A 15,730-nucleotide genomic window follows, 5' to 3' on the forward strand; every position below is an offset into this window, starting at 1 on the left:
CCTCCCACATGAGGGTATATTTGTCTTTTCACTTTTAAGGGACCATTTTTGCACATGAAAAAATATATCCCCCTTTTTTTAAAAAAAATTAATACTTATTTATTTATTTTAATAATTAAAAAATAAAAGAGGTTATTCAGTCGACTAAAAATGAAACCGTTACGATGAACACAAGGCCCATTTTTGCAATTTTGTCAATTTTCTATAATGTAGGGATTATTTATCGACTTTTATAAAGCAAAGGGATAATTAGTATAAATTTACTATTAGACAAAGACTTTTTTTTAAACTTTATAACAAATATAAACTATTTAATTAATTTGATGTTAACTAGAGATAATTTATATCACTTTATCAAATACTTAGTCAATTTGCTATAAGAAAGAAAACATTTATATAATTTTATCAAACACCTAAAATAATACTTATGTTAAACAAGGACTATTTGTATAAACATACACACATAGTTTTATAATATTTCTATTAAAAAGGGTGATTTATGTAAATATGTACATGTCAATGGTAATTGGTAAATAGGTATATTTGTATAACTGTATGGGCTAAACCCAACTCAAGTATGACCCGGCCCAAAAGAAGAACAAGAAGTCATGCCCTTTAAACCCTAGCAGCAAACACTAGAGAGGGTTTACTTCTGTCTTGTTTAACAGACCGACGGAAGAAGGCAGCGATACCTGCAATTTGAAAGGATTCTACTAAGATGCCGAAATCCAAGAGAGATAGAACAGGTAAATGCTTCTTTATGTTGAGATTCTAGATTTGATTTTGATTCTACAAAGGAAAAGGATGTCTTTGTTGATTCAGTTAGGTTAATCTAAGCTTGCGATATACTCGAATATTGGGAATTAGAATCGCATCTCATCTATTTCAAATCTTGCTTAACAACATCTACTTGTGTTGTATATAGTGACTTTGTCAAAGACAAAGAAGAAAGGAAGAGAACACAAAGAGACAATAGTCCAGTCAATAAGGGATGCAGTTGAAGAGTACAACTCCATATATGTTTTCAGCTTCGAAAACATGAGGAACCTCAAATTCAAGCAGTTCAGAGAACAGCTCAAATCTTCCAGCAGGTTTCTTCGTATTCCGAATCAATCAACTTTTATCTAGACACAATTAAACTACTTATATTCATATCAACATGTTTTCTCAAGGGTTTATGATAGAATCTCATCACAATGACAATGTTATGTTTTTATGTTTCAGATTTTTTCTTGGGTCAAATAAAGTCATGCAGGTTGCAATAGGTCGCGCAGATTCTGATGAGATAAGACCAGGGCTTCACAAAGTTTCTAAGGTAAGTAAAACACTTTAATTTCTTCCATCCATGAAAAAAATTGTTTTTATTTTTTTTTATTTTTTTATAGTTTTAATTGGGTTAAATGCAAGAATTAGCAAACATAATTTCATTTATATTTATTACAAAATTGTATTTCAAAGTACAATGCTGTAATATGAAGAAATGATTTTATAAACAAATCAATGAAAGAAACATATCTTAGCTTGTATGCTAAGTTTAGTAATGTATTTATTTATTACTTATTGTTTGAATACAGCTTCTTCGAGGTGATTGTGGGCTTTGTTTGACCAATATGCCCATAGAAGAGGCCCACAGGTTATAATTATAACTATCTTTTTCACCAATATGAACTAAATATGATCTATTAATTTCTTTTTTTTTATATATATTTTAATTTATTGTTGTTTTTCGATATTTGGCAGAATATTTGGTGAATATGAAGATCATGATTTTGCGAGGACTGGAAGTATTGCTTCAGAAACGGTTAGTTCGATCTTCAACTAGTCTACATGAAAAATTACATTTTTACCCTTGAGATCTTGTTATGAAATATATACCTAAAACGCCCTTCGATATTAAAAACATGACCACTTTCTCCACTCATGAAAATTGCATTTTCTATTTTTTTGCTTGGCTAATTAAAAAATGACCATTTTGCCCTTCAGGTTGAACTTAAGGAAGGTCCTCTAGACCAGTTTACACATGAAATGGAACCCTTTTTGCGGAAGCAAGGGATGCCAGTAAGGTTAAACAAAGGTTTGCATTCTCTCTCTCTCTCACACACACACACATTACTATGTGAAATTATAAATTTGCTTATTTTGATGATGGAATATAGGAGTGGTGGAGCTTGTTGGAGATTTTGTTGTTTGTGAAGAGGGGAAACCAATATCACCCGAGTCATCTCGCATACTAGTTAGTATCAAGTGTTTTGGTTTGCTCAGGGGCATTTTCGTCATTTGTGGGATTTCTGTTTTCATCATGACCCTGATCTTTTTTTTTTCTTATGTGAATGCAGCGTTTAATGGGGATAAAGATGGCAACCTTTAAACTAAGTTTGATATGCAGATGGAGCCCTGAGGATTATGAAGTTTATCAAGAAGGTTTGCAAGGTTCAGATATTGAATCTTCATAAAATCCATTATTGCATATGGTTTTGTGTTTTATGTGAGATTTTGCATGAAAAAGGTGCAATTCAGTTTTGTATGATTCAGAAAAAATGTGTAATGGATTTTGTGTAAAACGTACAACAAGTATAATGCGATTCTATTTTATTTTGTTATGCTTGTTTTTTGGGGGTCGCGTAGACAATTATTTAGTTTTACATTTAATATGCTTGTCGCATCATATTGGTTGAAAATTCTTAACGATCTATCATATTTTTATCATTTTTTTTTTTTTTACATTTATACTATGAACGTAATAATTTTATTTTTTTATTTAAAAAAGTCTTATTTTTTCAGTTTGGTTTGTTTTGTGGCATTATTAGTGTTACTATATGCAAAAAAAACTAATATCTCCTTGTACTATCTCATAAATTTTTTTTTTTTTTTTTTTTTCTATTCGATGAAGTCATGGAGCAACTTTTGGTACAAGTGCCTTTTAATTTTAGAAATATTACATATTTATTTTATAATATATTATATATGCTTAAAATCAAAAAATTAGATAAATGACTTTATAAAATATGTCACATAGATACGAGTAATCTAGTTAATTATATTAAAAGCTTTTAAAAGTTGTCAATAATTGGAGGATAGAACTCTAGTTTGCTCTATTTCCTCTTACAATAACTAAAAACCTCAAGATATTGTCAACTTTAAACATCTTGGGATTAGTAGAGTTTTTTTGTTCGGATTCAATGCAATGTACTTTGACTTATTTGTGTATTATAAGTTTATAATTTATAATACTAATTTCATTTCTTTCTATTACAGGATCATAGTTTCAGCTCTTTCTTCCTAATTATGCATTAAACCAAATTATATCATTGCACATACATTTTTTTCCTTATTAAGACATTGCATTATAAAGATACTACCCAATTATAGCAGTGAAAATGGCTTTCTACATAAATGACATTGCTATAATTTGGTAGATTTTCAAAATAGGATGCTATAATAAACAAACTAATAAAAACACAAACACGTTTCTATTTCTTGCCTAGATAATATATGAAGATTGTAATAGTAACAATTAAGCCTCTTTGTGTTGAAGCCAAAAAGAGCCAAAAGAAACTAAAAATAATTTGTTCAATTTGTTAACGATTCATGAGTCATGACCACAGAGTTCCCAGATTTTGTTTTGAATAATGGCAAATTTCAGCCTCAAAATCTGGACAGATTAATAAAAACCTAATAACATCTTAAGAAAGTAAATCACAAATTAAAAACTAGAGGTTTTTTAATCCTAAAGAAAAACATGAAAAAAAGCCTACTGATTTTATAAGGCTTCCAAGGAGGCCTTTTTGTCTTCCAAAAGTTTCAACTCTTTTCGCCAATCCTCTAATTTTGCAACTTTTTCCTGTTGTTCTGGTTTCAAATCATTCCCTGTTTTTTGCTGTTGACCCTCTGTCAGCCGAATCTGCAACAAAATTTCACAAGCAAATGACCATTTTACCCTTCTTACACACTTTCCATGTATGTATATGGATAAATCATGTCTCTGAGAAGTAGCTGTTATATAAGCAAAGACTAGTTCTTTTTTAGACCTAACGGACCGTCTGAACACGAGTAAATGACCATTTTACCCTTCTCGTTTTAGAATATATGAGTAAATGCCATTTTAATGAACAAGATGAGTAAATGACCATGTTACCCTCTTCTTATTTTTAGACTGAATGAACCATTTAAAACTTACCAGTTTACCCTTCTCATTTTAGATTGAATGAAACTCAAAAGAGTTTAGTGGATTCAAGAACAAGTTAACAGAACAAAATAAAAACAAAGTTATAAGTGCATATTTTTTTGAAGCAAGTTTAGAAAAATTACCTTCTTTTTTAGGGCACGGATTTTTTTATCGATATCAGGAACATGATCTGTTGAATTTAAGGGAGGGGTAGCAACGGAAATAGTGATATCATTTATCTGGGATACAATGGAGTCAAGAGGTTCCAATGCTTGATCTACACCATCAGTAGATGAAGCTTCACTTTTTCCTTTCTCAACAGATGCCTGCTTCATGCAATAAAAAGGAAAAGTAAATAAATAAGAAAAATCAAGATATGTTCATTTGCATGAAATTAATTCCAACTAGTAATATAGTTAGTCTAAGTTTTAAGCATGTGTAAAAAGTTAGGACTTATTAAGGTGAAGCTTTATTGGCCCAAATGGATTAAACAATCATCAAGAGCATGCATCCAATTCAGGTTATGGAGAAGTATGGAGGTTGCAGAAATGAGGATGCTATGACCTTATTGTTCACTGGGAGCTAATTTCATCTCTCCAAATGCATAAATTGTTCATATATTAGGCTTTGAATAGACATTGTGAAGTACATAATGCCATAAAACTCTACATTTACTATAACATAAAGCAAAATAATGCTGATATGTATGAGCTAAATGATAAACCTGCAAACGCTTCTCCTTCTTCCTTTCATTCCTCTTAGCGGATTTGCTCTTAGGTTTACTAATGGCATCCAATTCAGGATCATAACCAGGTGGCACAGTTTCCAGCGACTCCATCTCCTTCTTCAACTGTCCATGATCATCATCATCGTCATCATAAATCATACGCAAACACTAATTCTCTTCAAAAATCGACAAATCCATCAAATTGACTCAAATCATTTCGAATAACGCAAATAAATCGAGAAAAACTATGCGAATGTTGTAAACATACCAGGGCGCCTTTAGATTTGTAAATGGCGACTTCATCTTGAGGAACGTAACCAGCTCTAATGCGAATGGGTTTGCGTAAGGTTCCGTCGGGTCTTCGGGTCGGGGCAAGAATTCTTTCTCCTTCTTTTAGGGTTTTGCTTAGCTGAGCAGCGATTTCTTTCGCTTCATCTTCTCCTCCTCCGCCAATTTCATTCGCCATGAAAGAAACAATACGAAATCTGTTGGTGATTAAAGATATGCAAATTAATGATGATGATTATGGGCGAAGTGTAGGATTGGGAGTGGACTGAGAGACGTGGTTTCTTTCATGTGAAATCGACTCCTTCAATTGGAGGGTTTTTCCTTTTCGGAGTAAAATACTTTTTGATACTCGAAGGTTATAAAATGCAAAGATAATAACTAATTTTAGGTCATATTAGTTTCTAAGATAAGATGATTTTTTTTAAATAAGAAATCTAATCATTTTTTTAATATTTTCTGTAAATTAGCCAAAAATTAAGAACTTTTCGTTTTTAACCACTGAAATCACCAATAAATCAAATATGTATTTATGTTTGCGGTTTTATTAAGTCACATGTGGTTTTACATTTTGCATAAAAAATAATACCATTTTCTCGAGTTTTTTTAAAGAATGAAATGGGAGGAAAGGAAGAAAATAAAAGGAAATGTGCATTCTTGAGTTTTTTTAAAGAGAAAAAGGGAAGGAAAGGAAAAGAGAAGTGTTATCAAGTTTCATTCAAGAAAGAGAAATACAAGGAAACAAAGGGATTGAGTTAGTTTCTTAGATTTCTTTCCTCTTATTTTTGGGATATGATTGAGAGGGAAAGTAAGAGAAGAAAACAAAGTTTACTCATTCTCCTTTTTTTCTTTTCCATCATTTTCCTTCCTAAAAAAACTCGAGAACAGGACGTAAGTCACTCTGGATACAAAATCACAGATGACATATAGAAATATTCATTTTCCTTTCTATCAATCTACTATTTTATTCTTTTTTTTTCTAGATTGATATATATGATTGTACAAATCGTCAATGCGTTATTTATGCATTAAAGGGTTGTACAATTGCATATGGTCATGTTATCTATGATTTGGTATTTTTTTTTTCATAATTCAGAGAAAATAACTACAAACTACTGCTAGAATTCATCTGATATTTTAAAATACAAACAATAAGTACAACATAGTTAATAGGAAATTCGTTGTTTGTCACCAGAGAAATTTTTTAAGACTTAAATTTGAAATCGATATTGATTTTTTTATCGGATTTAAATTTATTAGGCTAATGAGGAGACGGGCTACGATTCCACAGTCCATTAACTGAGATTAAACATTATTGCTACTTGTATGCTCTTTCGCCGATTAAAATTGAAATTTTCTTAATTTTTGATTAATTTATGGGAAATGTTTTTTGAAAGACAAAATTGCAAAAATGGTCATTGTGGTTGACAAAATCATGTGATTTTGGGTGCAACATTGGATCTTTTTATTGTTTTTTTGTCCCTACACACTTAAAAAGACATTTATGCCCTTATAATATATATTTTTCATTTTCTTTAATTGCTTAAATACATAAATTAATTTAATTTATATTTTTCATTTATATTTCATTTGTCTTTTCTCTCTCAACAAAAGAAACACACATACTCAAGAAACGTATCACCCCTAATGGATGCCACCATCACCAACGGCTGCCACCACCGTCCACTACAAACATCTAATCCCACCCTCACCCATCTTTCTTTCCTCAGACCTCGATGAAATTTCCCCACCAGCACCACCCTTCTAATTGGTGTTTTCCCTACCCAAATACCACTACCTCCATCTTTCAGTGATTAGGGTTTTCAGCCGCCACCACCAGCGTCATAGAAGATGACGCCATCGTCATTCTCAACCACTACTCGCCGCCAACCACCTTCATTCCCCCCCCCCCCACCCTCACCTCTTTTTCCTTAACCAGATGACCCTTTACCACTGACCACCAAACCACCCTTCATTGATTTTTTCCAAATGTCTCTCCATCCCAGAAGACCTGAAACAAAAGAAAATCGATGGTTTAAAAAGATGACTTCGATTTGAAGGGTTTTATCACCTCTATCTTCTTCCTCGGGTTTGAATCTGCAGATGAATATGTTTAAAGAAAAGATCGGGTATGTCGGTCTCGTTTGCAGATTTGGAAACAAACATTTGGAGCTACCGGAGAAGACGAAGGGGCAGTGGTAGATGGGTCACATCGTTGGAATTTGCATCTGGGTCGCAAGCCATTGTCACCGAAGTTTGCTAGGTGGGCAGTGTTACACAAGTAAGGGGCGGCAATGGTGGTGTAGGTGGTGGTTTTAGAGCATCGGTAGAATAGAGGGAGAAGGTAGACCAATTACTGATTTTGGTGTTGTTGAGAGAGAGAGAGAGGGAGAGAGAGAGAGAGGGGTGGGGTATAGTAGGTGATAATTTATTGTTCTTTTTCTTTTAAATAAAATAATAGGAAATTTAATCAAATAAATTAAAAGGAATTATTTAAGGGTATATTGGTCATTTCATGTTGGGTGTGGACCAAAATCATACAAAAATGACAACTATATGGACCAAAACTACAGAACATATCCAAAATTGGATCACTAGTACATCATCAAACTTTTTTGGACCAAACTTACAAAATTTCACAGACCATTTTTGCAATTTTGTCTTTTCTAAAAAAATGCTAGCTTTGTCATTTACCTTTCTTTAATGGTAACTTCGTCAACTAATATAAAGAAACAAAACAAATATAAAGATCGGTAGAATACTATAAAAGATTTTATTTAATATAATCTGTATAATGTTATTAAATAATAATTAAAGTTTAATTTTCTTTCATCCAGATATCTTAAAAAAATTATAGTGTTTTTCCACTCAATTTTGTTTTTTATTTGATATCATGAAATATTTAAGTAAACTAAACCGATTATTACAAAATGTTATATATTACATAACTATCCAGGATATTAAAGTTTTATACATACATGAGTACTAAATACAAAAGTAATAGTTTTTAACTATTCAAAATCTTCTAACAGTATATGACTATATTGTATGCTTATCACCTGCAATTATTAAACACTGAGAGGGGTAAGTGGTGACGCTTAGTGAGTTCAATAATAGATACAATATAACGGTATGTCATATATATACTTCAATATAGCAGAAGCAAAGAGGAACAAGGAACAACAAATGTATATATGGATCATGTGACAAGCTTTCCATATCAATCAATGATTTGATTCAAAGATATACAATCAATGAGACATAACAATTTCGATACTTTATATACATCAATAAAGCTTCAGCCCAAATGGCACAGAAGACATACACTTTATGATTAAACATTTTGGTAGATTTCGGGCTTTCAGCCCTATCTAACCTTCTGCCAATGCCATAGGGGTAGAAGTCATTCTCTTACGAGGCATGCTCTACACGGCCAGAGGCTACATACCAATATCATCGTGAATCTAAGTCCTTTCACTGATCACATGGTCAAAGGTACAGCTTTTGCTACCATAATACCATGAAATAATAACACGAGATAATAGCACGGAAAAGCACATAGCACATATAACACATAACATACCATTGTTCCTATATATTGAACTCACCGTGAATTAACTGGAGGTTAAAATAGTAATTTGGGCAGCACTTCGTTACTATAATTAGCTTTCTTCGATGAAAACTGGGAGCTTTCTTGAAAATCGAGCCTTGCGAGGGTTGAGCTTCAAACCGAAAAGATAAATTTATCGGGCTCTTCGGGCACTTCGGAACGTGTTTCGGGTGTTGGGTATGATCTCGGGGCTTCGGGGGATGCTAAGTAGCTTAAAAGAGGGTTTAGGAGTGAAAAATGTGAGAAGTTCCAACCAAAACCGGGAGATCTCGCACCTCCCTTTATATAGGGGAGGCTTCGGACCGAGGAGAGAAGGAAGGAGCACGTGGCTTGCATGCGAGGGAGGCAGGTGGCGAGCATGCGAAGGGCGAGACAGGTGGAAGGCACGCGTCGGATTCTGGTTGGCCGAGCCTTCGGTGCGAGGAGGGTGCGACACGGGTCGACAACTGGCATCGTATGACTCATCAATTCGGACACGCGGCATGCTGCGAGCGAGGGTGACGTGGCCGAAATCTGACCATACGAAATTCCTTGGATTTTGGGATTTTCTCGAATTTTGTGCCCTGAACTTCAAAAATCCATAACTTTCGTATACGAGCTTCGTTTTTGACGTTCTTTATATGCAGGCGTAGGTGAAATTATGCTCTACAACTTTCGTTTAGACTCCGTCGGCTAATTTTGAGTTTATTATTATTATTATTATTTTTAACAGACCGGGGCAGGAAAATCCGTTAAAAATTCATAACTTCTTCATCCGATGTCCGTTTTCGTCTGTCTTTTTACCGTTGTACTACTATTGACGAGACCTTCGATTCTCGTTTAGGTTGTGTCGGCTAAAAATCACTCGATCTTTATTTCGAGTTTTTAGCTATCTACTGCTATTCCGAAACTTAGAAAAATCATAACTTCCTCATACGACCTCAGATTTGAACGTTCTTTTTATGAAAATCATCGGTTTAATGAATACTATGACTTTCGTTTAGATCATTAAAGCTAAAAAGTAGTTTATCGAAAACTCACTTTTTACGTCATACGGCGTCGTGCCGGTTCTGTCGCGAAACTTCAAATAGTCATAACTTCTTCGTTATAACTCGGATTTCGATGAGGTTTTCGCCTAAATGTTTCTAACAAGATTCTTTACAACTTTCAATAATAAAATTATACTTATTTCAAATTTTATATTTTCGTTAAATTTCAATATTTGACATTAGATTGGAATCTCATAAGACTTCCAATGTTTTCCGAGAGATTCTAAACATAGTTTTACTTCATTTCTAGTAAAAAATATCTGTTAGAACTCAATACTCAAATTCATATAGTATTTCATAATATTATTCATTATAAAACACGATAACAGAACGTGTATGTTATAAATACCTCCTCCTTTTGAGGATTTCGTCCCCGAAATCACAACGATTTAAACAATTGGGGATATTTCGCTCTTATCTTATTCTTATTTTCCTAAGTATAATTTGGGCCTCGATGGTGTTTTCACTTGACAAGCACCAACTCTACTTCTTTATTACGTAGATTAGTCGTTCTTTTATTTATGATCTCTTCAGGCTCTTCTACATATGTTAACTTATTATCCAGTTTCACCTCGGATAACGGGACTATTTCATCATATATGCTTAAACATTTAAGTAGATAACTCTCATGAAGCACATCATGAATATGTGCCAAATCTTCCGGCAATTCCAAACGGTATGCTTGCTTACCAATTCTCTGGATGATTTTGAAAGGTCCAACAAATTTAGGACTCAATTTTTTTTCCTTTCTTCCCAAATCGCATAATGCCTTTGGTCGATCCACTTGGAGTTCTATAGGTCGTCTTCTCTTTACTGCATAGGACTTTTGTCGATCCTGGGCCGCTTTCATTCTTTCTTGTACAATTTGAATTTTATCAGTGGTATCTTGAATCATCACGTTAACAATATGGAATACGACATTTACGCCCACATAGTGCTTCATATACCTTCAGTATATTTTCCACTGTTTGGATTGTTCTCTCCGTCTGATCATCTGTTTGGGGATAATAAGTTGTGCTGAGTATGAAGCTACTATCACGATCGGAAATAATCTTTAGCGGCACACCATGTCTCGCAACAGTTTCATCCAAGTATACCTGTGTGTATTTCTCTATTGGATCTATCTGGGGTAGTCTAGGCAAATCATCTGGGGAAAACGCCAGGATATTCGGGAATATCATTTACAGTTTTCTTCTCCTCTTTTGAGGTATCAACTGTATAGGCTAGATAAGCAGAATACTCCTTCGATGTAAGTTTATGAGTTTATAGGAAAGAGATTATTTTAAGATGTTAAGTCTTTGTTTACCGAAGACATAAAATAGAATTCTTCCATTCGATAAGGATGCGTACCATCTTTTCGTAACACAAGAATTCTGTGCGGTTCTTTAACAACCAATTCATGCCGAGAATAATTTCAAAGTTGAGCAAGGAAATAGGAATCAGGTTAACAAGAAAACTATAACCTTCAATTTCTATGACACAATTTATATAGACTCTATTAGCAAGTAATGATATACTTCCCGCAGTATCTACATGAAATGATTGGGCGAATGTGACATCCCCAAATTCACGGATAGAAAATACCGGTTTCATTTATGCTTTTAAAATAATTTCAGAGTAAATCCATTGATTTAAAAGAGTTGCGGAATTTGTCCCCAAAACAATACATGATAAGATAAGGTTTATCAAAGCATTTCATAAAGAAATGTATCTTCATTATATATCAAAACTCGGGATGTCATGTTCCGATACAGACACAAAAGCATAAACAATAAAACATAGACCTTACACAGTTATATACAACTATTGGTCTATAAACAAAAACATCTTCACAAGTTCTCCAACTTATGCTCTCGCGCCACTACCTGTAATACAAAGAAACTGAGTGGGTCAGGATTGGGAGCCTAGTGAGCATATAGGGTTTTCAACCCACAATAAATAATTATATTTAATTTCACCAACCAACAATAACCCGATTACCCATTTCCGTTATCCTCACTTTACGTCCCTATGACAAAAACTATTACAAGGGACCTAATCTAGGATTTTTATCGGGACGGACACTACTGCAAAGGGGTTTCCTCAGCAATGAATGTCCTAAGGCAACCATGAGGGGGATAGAATACAGCAAATGAACACCCAAGTTCACTACACCTACAGGTTATGAGCCTGTCAGCGTTCCACTGAACTGTCTAGAAAAGTCTGTGGTCGTCATCCATATTTTGCTGGACGACTAGATCACAATCACATCGAGGCCTCTCATCATTTTTATTTCATCACACATCACTATCTACCCATGTTCTACCCAACATATTTGTAGATAAAATATACTTGTTTATATACAGCTTAAAACCTGTATAACATATTCATTCAATACTCATACCACATAACATATAGTATATAATCACATAGCACGTATTTCATAGAGTATAATTCATATATGTGTATTATAAAAAGCAACTACACACTTACTCATATCATATATCTAATACATTCATCAATACTTGTATTAAAATCGTGTATATGAAAGGGATTATGCACTCACTTGATAAGATGATGCTCGGACAACACTACGACTCTTAAAGTGGAATTCTTCGGTGAAACTGTGATCTCTTCACACACCGGGCTTCTTGCGGGCAGAGCTTCGGCTCGGAAAATCTTTTTTTCTCGGGATCTTCGGAGCTTAGGGACTCGCTTCGGGTCTCTGAATGATACCGGGGCTTCGGGGGCTAATTTTGAGCTCTGACACAGGGGTTGAAGTTCGTGCCCCGAACTTTAGAAATTCATATATTTCGCATACGAGCTCCGTTTTCGACGTTCTTTATATCCACGCGTAAGTGAGATTATGCTCTACAACTCTCGTTTAGACTCCGTCGGTTAATTTTGAATTTAACTTTTATTAGATTATTTTTATTAGGCCGGGACAGGAAAACTCCGTTAGAAATTAATAACTTCTTCATCTGACGTCCGTTTTCGTCTGTCTTTTTACCGTTGCATTACTATCGACGGGATCTTCGATTCTCGTTTAGATTGTTTCGGCTAGAAACCACTCGATCTCATATTCGAACTTTGGGCTTCATACCGCTAAGTCGAAACTTCGAAAAATCATAACTTCCTCATACAAAGTCAGATTTAGACGTTCTTTTTATACACGCTCTCGGTTTAACTTATTCTACGACTTTCGTTTAGATCACTAAGACTAAATATCGCTCTATCGTAAATTCACTATTTACGTCACACAGTGTCGTACCGGTTCTGTCGCGAAACTTCGACAGGTCATAACTTCTTCGTTATAACTCGGATTTCGGCATTCTTTATATATTCGGAAACCTTGCCACGACCACTACAACTTCCTTCATAGATATCGGGCTTATCTAATATTTTACTTTATCGCTTATTTTTATCCTTAATTCATTTAAATCACACAATTAAGCCATAAACACATAATACTCAAATAATACATTCTTATTATTTCAAAACGAGTTACAAAGGTTAACCTAGACTGTTACACCATCATTAATGCCTAGCCTAGAAACACGGGCGTTACAATTCTCTCCCCCTTAGGATGATTCCGTCCCCGGAATCACACATCAACAAACAAATGCGGATAGCGACTCATCATGTCACTCTCCGTCTCCCAGGTGAGATTTGGCCCATTCGTATGTTTGTAAGGTCCTGAAAAGAATCTTTACCAATGATCAAGCAACAAACAATCACAAAAGAAGAATAAGATGAAAAGAAATCGAGCTTGCACACGTTTATATTCAGAAAAACGTCAGGTAAACTCGATGGAACACTTCTGTAAATGCAATGGCATCAACAACCACACAATGACCTACACCTCCACTATTTATACTGAACAAGACCGGAAACAGGGTTTACGACCGTAAACGTGTTTACGGCCGTAAACTCTGTTTATTGTCGTAAACACACTTTCTGAACAAAAACACTTAAACAACCCACAAACTGTGTTACAGACTCATACTGAACATAATACAATGAAAGCCTAGACCAAACCATTTACTGGACCCTTCAATCTCCCCCTTGGTTTGGTGCTAGCTTGGACTCAGCTTTTGTCGACCACCAGCACATCGGATTTTCCCATAGCTCCGTTCCACATCTCTTTCTCGATAATCTCAGCAACCATTGAAGTGTACTCCTTTGCACCGGGCTTAAAAATGTCTTCAGCCACCTTGATCTGATGAATGGAGAGCTGATGTATGTCCAACTTGCCAAATTGAAGCAAATCCTTCTTGTCATACAAGCGGATACAATCGTCTTTAAGCTTGATGACAGCAGCAGCAGCAGATTCATCAAACACCCAGTATTGCATGGATGCGAGAGATCCATCTGGATAATTTTGAAGAACGGGAACCTGCTTTACTTGAGCAGTAGCGGGCCACATCACTGATCGAAGTGGCTGACTTGTTTTGGGATCAATGACGCTAGGATAAATCTTGATAATAGACTCTGCAGTCTTCATTGAAGGGAAACCCTTAGCTACTTGATCTTCCAAAAATGATTTGAACTGAGTCGCCCTGGGATTGTTTGATGGATTTGAGAAAGGAGCTTTAGACAGCTCCGTAAGATCAATCCTAGTAAAGGAATGAAAATCGTGAGCATCTTTGTATAATTCAGTGTTGCCGCTCTTTCTTCTCACCATAAACATATTCATAGTGTCATGGAATCCCCACGAGATGATTCCTGACCTATCACCATAAACGTCTCTGAAACGATGTTCGCCCAGATCCGTAACGGTGATCTTTTGTTGATCCCAGGGGGCATTATGATCTGCACTCCTTTTGAATAGAAGTTGACCCTTTTCAGCTGACTTGGCCAATTTAGCGCGTTTTAATGCCATTATACTTGGAGCCTGAGCTGGTTATTTCTCAAACGGTCAACAACGGTGGTTGTTCTTGTAGGTCGTGGAGCTATGGGAGCATCTTGGTCGGGAAGATAGATCTTTGGCTCGTCAACGGATGATTTGAATTTGTCGCCAAATTCTTCTTCCAGCTTCTTCTTTAGATCGTAGTAGCTGGCGGTCAGTAAGCCAAAATGTGTCTGAAGATCAGTAATTTGCTTCGACTTCAGAGCTTTGTCTTCGATAAGTTCGGCCACTTGAATATTGAGCTTTGTATTCTCAGTCTGAAGGTCTGCGACCTTGATATACAGCTCAATATTTCTCTTATCCAAATCAACATTTTTCTGATTCAGAGCATCGATCTCTTTCTGGAGTCCAAGAAGTGAAGGATTCTATTCTCCTGAACTGCCACCCCCAATAGAAATTCCTTTGCCATGTAAGGGAGGCGTTGTGAGTTGTTCTCTGGCCAAAAACCTGGCTAACTTAACCGAGGCAGCATCATGCTCTGGCCTGGGAGGAGAGAAATCCGTGGGGAATGAAGATCCACCAGCTTCATAGAAGGTACTAGGACCTTCACTGATAGGTTCAGATGAGATGATAACTGGAGTTGTTGTTGGTGGAGCTGTAAAACTTTGAAGTGAACTCGAATCAAGAATTCCCTGTCTAGGGTCAAGTCTTCGTCTTTTTGATGGAGGGTGAGAGGCTTGTGTAGTTGTATGATCACTTTACAATGGCTCAGAAGTAGGTAAAACAACATCAAGGGGAGGAATCCCTGATACTGTCACCATAGGAATTGCTATTTCCGCCGTTGGATTGGTAGGAGGAGGCGTGGCTTCGAGAACGTCTTCTTTTTCCCTTATCTCCGTTGCTGGATGAGCAACTTCATCGATATTTTCAAGCAGTGTGTTGAGGTTTACACCGGTCATGAAATCTTCATTGCTACCGAAGTTGAGAGGAATTTCATCGTTATCAAATCCTATGAGGTCGAGGCCTTCATATAAATCAGTCTCCGTTTCAGACCCATCATTGTAATCTCCTTGTACCTGAACAGATG

General features: G+C 35.4%; 2 protein-coding genes across 3 annotated transcripts; one reads left to right on the top strand and one right to left on the bottom strand.

Annotated features, from left to right (window-relative positions):
• The first annotated feature begins 635 nt into the window (after positions 1 to 635).
• On the top strand, positions 636 to 2,600 carry LOC145137765 (uncharacterized). The gene is made up of 8 exons (XM_079071903.1): positions 636 to 746; positions 926 to 1,091; positions 1,225 to 1,315; positions 1,575 to 1,633; positions 1,741 to 1,801; positions 1,984 to 2,074; positions 2,157 to 2,233; positions 2,337 to 2,600. Exons 1-8 carry the CDS (start codon positions 719 to 721, stop codon positions 2,451 to 2,453), a joined length of 690 nt encoding a protein of 229 aa, XP_078928029.1. The 5' UTR covers positions 636 to 718; the 3' UTR covers positions 2,454 to 2,600.
• Positions 2,601 to 3,551: 951 nt separating this feature from the next.
• Positions 3,552 to 5,533, bottom strand: PYM (partner of Y14-MAGO). 2 transcript variants are annotated; one of them, XM_079069970.1, is made up of 4 exons: positions 5,161 to 5,533; positions 4,890 to 5,015; positions 4,309 to 4,491; positions 3,552 to 3,901 (listed from the first exon to the last, which is right to left on the bottom strand). In XM_079069970.1, exons 1-4 carry the CDS (start codon positions 5,356 to 5,358, stop codon positions 3,761 to 3,763), a joined length of 648 nt encoding a protein of 215 aa, XP_078926096.1. In that variant the 5' UTR covers positions 5,359 to 5,533; the 3' UTR covers positions 3,552 to 3,760. The 2 variants fall into 2 exon arrangements, with proteins under 2 accessions (XP_078926096.1, XP_078926095.1); XM_079069969.1 differs by having other exon boundaries at positions 4,309 to 4,494.
• Between the last annotated feature and the right edge of the window lie 10,197 nt (positions 5,534 to 15,730).

This window comes from Lactuca virosa, chromosome 9 (assembly GCF_052849685.1).
Source record: "Lactuca virosa cultivar CGN04683 chromosome 9, Lactuca_virosa_CGN04683_v6, whole genome shotgun sequence".
Lineage (NCBI taxonomy): Eukaryota > Viridiplantae > Streptophyta > Magnoliopsida > Asterales > Asteraceae > Lactuca > Lactuca virosa.